Genomic DNA, 11,140 nt, shown 5'->3' with positions numbered 1-11,140 from the left:
TCTACTTTTGGAGACTCTAGGAACCACAAGTAACCCTGCATTCTGGGAGCGCAGTGCTCTGGTGGGGTAGTAAGGTACTATGAGCTCTTTAAGATAAGATGGTGCCTGACCATTAAGAGCTTTGTAGGTAAGAAGAATGATTTTAAATTCTATTCTGGATTTTACTGGAAGCCATTGCAGAGAAGCTAAAACAGGAGAAATATGATCTCTTTTCCTGGTTCCTGTCAGAACACGTGCTGCAGCATTCTGGATCAGCTGAAGAGTCTTAATGGACTTTTACGGACAGCCTGAAAAAAGGGAATTGCAGTAATCCAGCCTAGAAGTAACAAATTAAAATCGGTACAGCGCAGTATCGCAATAAGAAAAAAGGTAATAAATTGCAATATAGTGCAGTATGTTTAAAATTGCAATATCGTATCGTGACATAAGTATCAGCAGTATGATAATATCGTATCACGGGGCCTCTGGTGATTCCCACCTCTACTATAGAACTGATTAAACTCATGCAGCATATGAAACAAACATAATGCTGTTTTGATAATGCAGAATCTACACTATGCTTATTTTGTACATGCTGTAGGAAGTGATGGTGGTGGGTGATTGGAGTCTGTGCACAGTTTAAAATCAGCATGCAGGTTGAATGCATAGTTGCTACCCTGAAATAGTTCCACAATTAAATCTACCTATATTAACTACAAACTGGTTTAAAGTTCTTCTGAAATCTGAGGCTTCATAATCAGTCATCAGATTTCTTATTGTGGATAATCCTAGATGCCGATCAGCACCTAAGTGAACAATCTACTGACATGCAAATTTAGTTAAAGCAGATATCAATATTTTTTTTTACCAACAATGATAATTTATCAAATTACAGTGTGATAGTGTGAAATGTGTCTCTGGTAGTGATGAACCTACAGAGCATTATCACTTCAATCTGCAGCTTTATAGTGAGTTTCAGCTCGCTGCTTACCTGTCCAGCTGCAACTTTACTGTTTAGTCACTCTCTCTACTGCAGCTGTTTTTAGAGAAACATCTGTAAAAGCCAGTGTACACTACCTGCTCAGCAGCAAACAGCAGGCAGACACAGTTAGAGACGAGCTTGTGAACATAGTGGAGCAGTTAGCAACTAACAGAGCTAACAGAGAGAGAATATATGACTCAGATTCATCAGGTGACACAAACACCTCTCCACATGAATGATCATGTTGCTCTGCAACTGCTGGATGTGAAATATGCAGCTGTTAGGCAACAACCCTATGATATGTTAATGTTGTGTTCCCAACTTGTTTCCGCTGCCCCAAAATGGCCATAAACATTCAGTAAGTAAAATGTCTCATGAACAATTGATCTGTTGCAATTTTTACCACTTTAATCCTCATCTCTGATCTTATGTGTGTTTTTTCCCATCAGGCCCTACAGATCATGATATATGTGACCTACAGACTCCCTTATTCTCAGTGGTAGGTTTGTATTTTCTTCTGTTCATTTTAAAGTGAATGTTTGTTCTCACTTTGGCATTGTTTTCAAATAGGACATTCTGCAGTGATGGTTGACATGTGAGTTGCAGAAATTTATCAAAATCATCTAGAATGGAGAATGAAGTTCTGCATTCCAAATGTAACCTTTATGTAACAAGGTCCAATTGAGTACTCACCTTTTAAATGGGAAAGACAGACTGAATTGAAAAAATATGCCTAAACAAACAGTCTGAAATAAAAACAATCAGCTAAGAAAAAAGACACATAGCTGTGGAGTCACTGACGTTCTTCCCATCTCTACATGAGCAGTTACACATTCTTGGCTCAAACATATTCCAGATTACAGTGTACAACAAATACACATTGCTTAATCGTTTAACCAAACTTTCTGACATTTCTAAAGACATGTCTAACACTCTAAACCTTACCTGTAACTGTGCAGTTGCCATTTTTTGTTTGGATTTAGGAATGAAGATGCTGCCTATGAAACACTCAAAGTGTTTCTGAACACAACAATATATTTGTAGTGGCAGGACAAGAGTCTTTCAGAATTGTTGACATGTCTCTATAAAACAAGTAAGCTGTGTTAAATGTCTCGCATTTCACTTCGGTTTGTGTGTGTGTGTGTGTGTGCGTGTGTGTGCGTGTGTGTGCGTGTGCGTGCGTGTGTGTGTGTGTGTATGTGTGTGTGTGTCACCACAGGGAACCATCCTCTCATGGTGTACTCTCTCTGTGGGAAATGGTTCGTTTGGTCAACATGCTGATTGTATTCCGCTTCCTGCGCATCATCCCAGATATCAAGGTACAGGTGGCGTATATGGTGATATGTGGAGTCCCCAAGTGTTCAATATTAAATCAGTAATTAAATTATATATATTTATTAGGGCTGGGCAAGTTAACACGTTATTATCGCGTTAACGCATTAATTAATTAATTAACGCCGACAATTATTTTGTCTCATGTTATTGCAGTTTTTATTTTATTACTATTAGTTTGAAAGTCAGTTGCTCACTGGCTGAATAAACATTCAGTCGAACCATGAGTCACAGGAGGGGCGGGATGTTGATCAGCCTGCAAATCAGCCACCCAAACAAGCAGTGGAGGGAGGCTTCAGCAGACTAGGCTGGATGCAGCGTGTGGGAGAAGCAGATAAACAAAAGCAAGACAAGAGATCAAATGCCACAGCGAAGTGGAGAGCTACACGCTGCATGCTGGTTAGTAAAACTCAAAAACAGCGAGGATCAGTCTCTCTCCCAATGATTTGTCAACTTCGGCGGCGGGCGTGTGTGTGAGGCGGGCACAACCGCGACAGTTTCACGGGAACACGCCCGCTTGTCGCAGCGCCTTGTGCTCGACCACATCACCTCACTCTAACAGGGACACTTGCTACTGTTTCTACTGATACCTGTTCAGAAAAAAACAGATTTATATATGTTAACCTGTTGCTCAGAAGGTGCCTGTTTTGACGTTCTGATCGTGGTTTTGGACTCTAACTGGTTTTAACAAGCTAGATAAAAGGTAACGCCCTGGCAGTGGCAAATAGCTTTGGTTTAATATTCGATATGATTACATTAATGTTTAAGTTGAGATTTACAAGAAATATTTTATTGCTACTGTGTAAAGGGAATACTGCTGGTAAAAAGCAGCTTATTTGTTTAAAATGTTTGCATGTTTACATGTTAGTACATTTAAATTAAAAGTGCGCAGTACACTACTTTACAGTGCGATTAATTGCGTTTAATAGCAGAAAATAATTTTTTTAATCATTGCCCAGCACTAATATGTATTATAGAAATGTTTATATCAATATCAAAAATTTGGTAGCAGTGGTAAGAGGCAAGGTAATAAAGTGACATAACAAGTAACGGAACTAGTAACTTTTAATACACAGTGATAAGTAAAGTAATATCATTACTTTTAATAACTTTAATAAGTAAAAAGTAACTTCTTACAATTCCTGAATTACTTGCCCAACACTGCAGGTTGTGTACAGCCAGGATTTCAGCCTTATGTCCTCTCTTGCAACACAAATCTTCATTTTCAGACACTGCAGCCTCATCACAAAAACATTCCTGTGTCTTTATGTCCCTTTTTGTCTCTCATTCGCTCCGTCTTGTTGTCCAGCTCATGGCTTTGGTTGCAAGTACACTGATGGACCTGGTGAAAAACCTCAGAGCCTTTGCGGGGATACTGGTGGTGAGTGACATCAGCATACTTCAGTCAACCAGCTGATCTACATTTACTGGTTGCTATAAATACACGATATATAAAAAATAACTTTTCAGTCCATCACACATACATTTTCTAATAATTATTAGTTATTAAACTCAAGTAGAAAACAATCCCAAACATCAGTGTTAGTATTAGTATTCATAATTTTTTCATTGTTTCATGTATTTCTAAATGGCCTCTACTTTACAATGTTGGGTGAAAACCTTTTATCTTCTATTGTGGTCATGTTCTTGCTTTGAAATAAGCTGAATGATGAAATGCATGTTTATGGAGATTATTGTCTCTGGTTGAAAAACCTTTCCAAACTTTAAACAAGGCTGCTTTCCACAGTTCCAAAACGTAAGTGGTGGAGATACAAGGTTTTCACTTGTCAACAATAATGTCCAGAGCAGTTGACATGTAAATAGAGTAAGTCTAACATGCGGAGCGGTTGATGTTTTCGTCATGCTCTCTGTGCAGGTGGTGTACTACGTGTTTGCGGTGTTTGGGATCTGGCTGTTTGAGGGAGCCATAACACCTCCTCCAGAGATGAGGTATGAAGTCATCGTCACTAACAGATGAAAGAAACGGTCAAAACTGGACAAGACTCGTGACAGAAAGCTCTTTTCTACCTTTTTGTTGGCAAGAGTGTCAGCTTCAGAGCCTGTACCTACAACCTGAAAATGCAATGAGCAGCTAACATTTGAATCTCACCTAATAGAATAACATAGGGGGCAGTGCAAAAGAAAGGCTTCCCCTCAGTATAGCTTAAAAAACAGCGGTACAAACCACTTGATCCAAATATACTCTGAGGTTTTGCACAGAATAACACTGCTGAAACTCTGTTTGTCCCATACAAGTGAATCTCAGGTGCAAAATATGAATGAGTCAATGGAAATGAATACAGATATGTGCTGCACCTTATCTGTCATGGCAGGCTGAGCACTGAGGAAGAAGAAATTGCATCTGAAATGTAACATCCAAGAAAAGCAGGTGTAGAATCTGTAGCACAGCAGGGCCAGTGCAGTATGACTTCAAACCTGCCACAGTCATTCAATCCCTGATCTTTTGTCTTTCATTGACCAACATGGAACCAAACCATGCTGTTTTTGTGCTCCACTGCTCTCCAGACATGGACTCATTTAATGACACTTTATGCAAATCAGATGAACTGCTGCTGGGTTCACTGACATCTGTACTCTGAGTAAATAACCTGTTCTACTACTACTTCCACTCACTACTGTAGTGGTGCTTCTTTCTACTAGTACTTATTTATTAGTCACTAGTAACTATTTTCTTAGTTACTAGTGACTAATTACACATTTTGCCATTGAAATCTATGGAGCTCTGTAGTGTAGATATCACCCTTTCGTTAGTTACTGGTAACTCATTGAATAGTTACTACTAACCATTTCCATTTTACTAGTCACTATTATTTAGATACTAGTGCAAATGTTTTAGTTACTAGTAACTATTCCATTCTTACTAGCAAGAATTAAAATGTTACAGCAAGCCATTTTAATAGTCATTAATGAATGATTAGTAACCAAAGACAATTTACTGTTACTAGAATATTTTGAAAAGGTTACTAGTAACTAATGAAAAGGTGGAGCTCCATTGATTTCAATGGCAAAAATGTGCAATTAGTTTACTAGTAACCAAAAAATAGTTGCTAGTAACTAATGGAATAGCGACCAGTAACCAAACATTAAGGACTAGTATCTAATCAATTGTTACTAGTAAAATGGGAGTAGTTACTAGTATCTATTCCATTAGTTACTAGTAACTAATAAATAAGTATTAGTAGCTTTTAAATAGTGACTAGTAAGGTTTAAGGAATAAATGTTAGAGTGGCTTGCCACAGGCGTCCTGTGTTCTGTAATACAGCAGACGTGCAAGAAAAGTGAAATTGTACTCACAGTTAAGTCACCTGTAGACAGAACTACCTGCTCTGTTGTTGGGCTGGACCACAGACTGGGCTGGACTATATGTTACAGATATCATGAGGCTACATTACATATAGTTACAGTAGGACTGGGCGTCTACTGACTGAAAGACCTAGAGATCACTAAATTGTTTTCACTGTTTTACCCAGTTGAGTCACCCCTGATTGTCTGTGTGTGTGTGTGTGTGTGTGTGTGTGTGTGTGTGTGCTCCAGTGTTCACTCCAATACTTCCATGGAGAACATCACCTCTAACTTTAGCATGGAGTGTGGCACCTATGAACAGCTGGGCTACTGGCCAAATAACTTTGACGACTTTGCTGTGAGTAACAAGAACACTCTGATCTTTATGGAGGTGTTTTGCTTCACTTATTTGTTTCCTCCTTATAACAAGAGCTGATAAAACATAAATCAATCTTGGCCTGAATTATACAAGGATGTTTATTAGTCGTTATTCAGCATAAGGCTGCATAACGAAACAAAATTTGTAGTTCGTGCTACACACACACAACATATAATTAAGTGTAGGCCTGTATTAAAATATGGTAACATATGAAGTAAATTAATTTTGTTGAATTTGCATCTGGGGTGAATGTAAACAGCAGCAACCAGATGATAATATGAAAGTTTCATCTTCACAATAAACAGTCTATATTTTATTCCTTATTGACCTGTTTGATATTTGATGAAGATTATGAGTTTTAACTGTCAACAATGGTTCGCAGGTTCTTTTGTGATGGGTTAGGGACAGCAATAATAACGAAATAAGCCGCAATGCTGAAATTGAATATTTTTGAACTGTACTGAACACTGCTGTGATATACTCTGAGTAAAAGTGCAGTCTTTGCCTCCCTCTCTCTCAGGCGGCCATCATGTTGCTCTACGATGTCATGGTAGTCAACAACTGGCAGGCCTTCATGGATGCATACAGCAGATACACCACAGAGTAAGAAACATGCACAGCACCTGATGATGATGATGATGATGATGATGAGGATGATGTTGATAACGATTTTTTCTTTTACCCAGCTGGGCCAAGATCTACTTTGTGTGTTGGTGGCTCACCTCCTCTGTCATGTGGGTCAACTTGTTTGTGGCGCTCATCCTAGAGGTCAGTTCTCTCAGACAACACAGATGGACGCATTCATTCATAACATGGCTACAGAAAAAGAAGTAAAACATTATTAACTGCATGTTGCTATACAGACAGAACTTCATAATGCATTTAATTAACATACCTATGGATTAAACTGACTGCAAACACGCTGCTAAACATCATGGGGTTCTTCAGTGCCACTTTTTTCAGCCATCCACATGCTGCGAGCGAACAGAAAGGCTTTTATTTGAATTAAGACAACTGTCTAACAGACCACATGACAGTTCACGTTTCACTTAGGTTTTACATGCATAACAACCAGCAGCATATTTTTAGGCCTGTAGTAGCTGTGGCTGAACACATCCAGTGTAGATCCACTGATGGACGACTGAGGCTGCTGCTGCGACAGCTGCTTTTGCTATATGGCTCATAAAGGCAAGGTGTTGCAAAGAGTGAATAACTGTTGACAGATCACATTTTTCTTTGTATTGAAAGCCTCTCTTTACGGTGGGCGACAAGGGCAACACACTGCAACTTGGATTGGTCACTATAGTCTTTTACCAAGTCATGTAGTAATTATCTTGCAGGTATGAAATTAAGAATGAAGCTGCTTTGACAACTGTTGCCACAAGATGGCGGTGTACAACCTGAGCATGTCAAATCATCGAGCTCAATTGTCTCCTAATGCGTGACAGGATAACTGTGTCCCTCCAGCGTTAATAACAGGTTACAGGTCTGTCATCACTGATGAACCTGGTTATTATCTCTGATTTACAGAAGTTTTCCGAAGACATTTTCAAAATCCTTCAACTATACATCCCAAATATTGTACATAGGTGAAATGTAGGACAAGGGCTACTCTGTTTAAATTTTGTAGGAGGCACTAATGAACCATGTTGCCTCACCTTAATACCAAGAACCATATCAGATGTAAATTTTATATATAAACTTCATAATAAACATGCTAATAACACAATTATTTTCTAACAGAACTTCATCTATAAGTGGGACCGCAGTCACAGCTGCTCTGTTACAGATGTGGAGAGGATCAGCTATGAAACCTCTGTTCAGCTCATGTTCAAGTAGGTTGACAGTGTTTTTTTGATGTATGTTATATAACTCAAAAATCTAGCTCCAAGCCATAAATACCTCTTCATCAAATTCCTCTTCTTTTCTCAATGACTTATTCCTCTTGCAGAGAGCACATCCAGGAGCCAACTGAAGAGGAACTACTTTGTCAACTACATCAACACCCCCACCTACACCTACACTGGCACCAGCACTTACCTGCAGTACTGAGTCAGGAGACTGCTACTAAATGAGTCTACTGTGTGGTAGAAGCACTGAGAGGTCAAAATGAAAACATTCTACTACTAGTTTATTTTAATTTGTATTATTGTAATATGTGATTACTACTACTGAAACCAGTATAGTTTTTTATTATTTGTCATGATTTTCACGAGTGAAACCGCTGCAGTTTCTGATTCCTCAGAAGAATCTAGAGGCTCTCTGGAGGTAGACGTCATGAACATGAGTGGGTGAAGCTAAAGAACCACAAGTCTTGTAGAAACAAGTGTACAAGAAATCAATCAAACTGTGACGAAAAAAATTCTAATTTCTAAACTGCACATAGAGAAAGCTGATCCAAGTCACTAGAGTGAAAAACCCCCTGAATGAAATCAGTATAAAGTGTTACGAAGAGCCTCCAGAACAGACTTTCTCATTAAAGTATTCTTTGAAATTTTGGGTTTTGCTTTGCAGTTGTCCAGGCTTAAATATCAAAGTACTGGATATTTCCTGCTGCTGTAAAATGGGAATAACTTTTATTGTGCTTCTTTACAAAGAATTAGCAGATTTATCTTAACCTATATGCAGCCGTTGCAGCACTAAAACCATAAAAAATGATATGGAAGCTTTTTTATGTGGCCCCCGGTGACTTAAGCCCCTTTCACTCAGGGAACCTACAACATTTCTCCAATGTGGAACATGTTTGAGTTGTCTCTATTTACACATGATGGACCATGCTTGACGATTCAGTCAGCAAAACAGCAGTGAGTTAGAAAATAATAAGGTCACAGAAGAGGAGCGTGCTATGGCAGCAGTTTCATGCACACTGCATGAAAAACATCCACCAGGAACCAGGAAGCACACCCTTAAATAGAAAGGGCTTGCGATGGTGCAGTGGCTAAGACATTTATTAATTATTAGAAAGCCCTTAGAGAGCATATTCCAACATTCCTGCACTCAGAGGAAGGGCCCCTTTGTCATAATTGCCCCTTGTCTTTAAGAGGATATCTGCACACAGTGAAACAGTCATCAGATACATGTGCCAGATTATATTCCATCTATGCAAGTGCAGCAGATCATAAGGAAATGTTCAAAATGTTCGTTTCTCACAATGAAGAGATTTACTTTTTTCCTGGCTCCACACCAAAAACCATCACCAACGTAGCACACACACACAAACACACACACACACACACACACACACACACACACACATTTCATTGAGGAAGCCTGCTAAAAATTGGAACCAAAAACAAAAGCTCTTTCATAGAAGTAAATTTAGGGTTTATCGCACTAAAATGTTTTTGAACATACATGTGTATGTCTGAGAACATGCAGCCTCCTGTACCTCGTTATGAGACTGCTTTATAATCACACCTGAGACATCAGTATGTCGTGGATGTGTGAAAGGTGAATATATTCTGAGAGTATTTGTGCTGCTGGTGAGGCTGGAAACTGCATGCTGGATCCGTCTACAAGAGGAGCTATCAAAGGCTCAGTAAATATGAACAAATGTCTTTGCTGAGTGGTACCTGCCATAAAGCCAGTGTATTCAGATTGTTTTTAACTAAAAGGGTAAAAAGGGATAAGCTCACTCCTTGTGTTGTTTGAAATGGAATTCGTTTCTAGATAGTGTGCCTTAGTATTTATATAAATACAGTTCAGATGCAGTTTTTTTATTTGTGGAAAAGTTTTATTGAAGGAGGTTCATATTTATAGGAAAGTTGGAATGCAATTTTCTGATATTTGAATTAACTTGAGATACAGCTTGTATTTCAGTCTGCATTTTGTGAACTAGATCCAAAACCAGATTTTAAATAAATATTTTGCAACAATTGAAAGACTTATTTTGTGATTAACTGTTAAATGTGCAGCCATTTTCTATATCTTATCACATACCTCTTTTCCCTCAAGTCAGTTTTATTTATATAGCGCTATATCACAAATCACAAATTTGCCTCAGGGGCCTTTGCATTGTGTACAGTATATGACACCCTCTGTCCTTAGAGCTTCCATTCAGATAAGAAAAAAACTCAGAAAAAGCTACAGAGGAGGGGTCCTTCTGCCAGAAAGGCAGACCACACAGAATCACAAGAGGCAGAACTCAAGACCACCATTCACACAGATAGCAGAAAGGAACAGACACAGAGCGAGAGAGAGACAACAAGAGAAGCTGAATCTCCTGGAGGACGAAGATCCAGATCCAAAACATCTGGAGAGAGGCACCGACAGCCAGGAGCGAGAGAGGGAGAGAGCGAGAGGTCCCTCACAAACCAACGCACACACACTGCCGCTGTACACATGATATTGATCTCTCCTGGCCTCAAAGATTTTTATCTTTGTAATACCATCTATCTAGACCGTACTCTGTGATGTTATTTACAGAAGCCCAACAGTTCCCACCAAGAGCAGCACTAGGCGACAGAGGCAAGGAAAAACTTCCTTTTAAGAGGCAGAAACCTCGAGCAGAACCATGGCTCAGGGTGGGCGGCCATCTGCCTCGACCGGTTGGGGGTGAAGGAGAGAGAGAGGGAGAGTGAGCGAGGGAGAGAGAGGGAGAGGGCAAGAGAGGAACAGAGAAAAAGAGAGGGATGGAAGGAGAGAGAGAGGGGAGGGAGGCAGCCTACACAATATACACACACAGAGGTACAGACAGTAAAGGTGATGTTAATAAATGAAAAAATGGTACAGATATTTATAGTAGTGTTAATGATTATAATAACAATAATAACAATAGGACTAGTAACAGTAATTGTAGCAGAGGGTGTCGAGCAGGAACACGAGGGCAGCAGGTGACCCGCAACCACAGATCCAGACTCCACAGCTCCAGAGCCAGAAACACCTGCAGGAAGTGATAGGAGGAGAGAGGAGAGGGACGAGAAAGCACAAGACTACCAGAAAGGGGAGAAGTTGTGTTAGTAACATGCAATAATGGGATGAGGTTGCATACAGAGGGAGAGAAAGTAGAGGAGAGAGGAGCTCAGTGCATCATGGGAAATCCCCCGGCAGTCTAGGCCTATAGCAGCATAACTAAGGGATGGTTCAGGACTCACCTGAGCCAGCACTAACTATACATAACAATATATAACAATATATATGAATTATGAATATAATATTGTGACTAC

At 39.5% G+C, this 11,140-nt stretch overlaps 1 protein-coding gene across 1 annotated transcript in view; it reads left to right on the top strand.

The window, feature by feature from the left end:
• The window catches only part of tpcn2 (two pore segment channel 2), a 26,264-nt gene extending 16,412 nt beyond the window's left edge, over positions 1-9,852 (top strand). Inside the window, exons 10-18 of the mRNA XM_046032046.1 lie at positions 1,411-1,460; positions 2,181-2,280; positions 3,603-3,674; positions 4,170-4,243; positions 5,849-5,954; positions 6,496-6,578; positions 6,662-6,743; positions 7,719-7,810; positions 7,927-9,852. Of these exons, the coding sequence (XP_045888002.1) occupies positions 1,411-1,460; positions 2,181-2,280; positions 3,603-3,674; positions 4,170-4,243; positions 5,849-5,954; positions 6,496-6,578; positions 6,662-6,743; positions 7,719-7,810; positions 7,927-8,050 (783 nt within the window). The 3' untranslated portion in view covers positions 8,051-9,852. The remainder of the gene's footprint in view (positions 1-1,410; positions 1,461-2,180; positions 2,281-3,602; positions 3,675-4,169; positions 4,244-5,848; positions 5,955-6,495; positions 6,579-6,661; positions 6,744-7,718; positions 7,811-7,926) is intronic.
• The last annotated feature ends 1,288 nt before the right edge of the window (positions 9,853-11,140 follow it).

This window comes from Micropterus dolomieu, linkage group LG20 (assembly GCF_021292245.1).
Source record: "Micropterus dolomieu isolate WLL.071019.BEF.003 ecotype Adirondacks linkage group LG20, ASM2129224v1, whole genome shotgun sequence".
Lineage (NCBI taxonomy): Eukaryota > Metazoa > Chordata > Actinopteri > Centrarchiformes > Centrarchidae > Micropterus > Micropterus dolomieu.
Note: the sequence above shows the minus strand (reverse complement) of the source record. Positions and strands in the feature narration are given on the sequence as shown.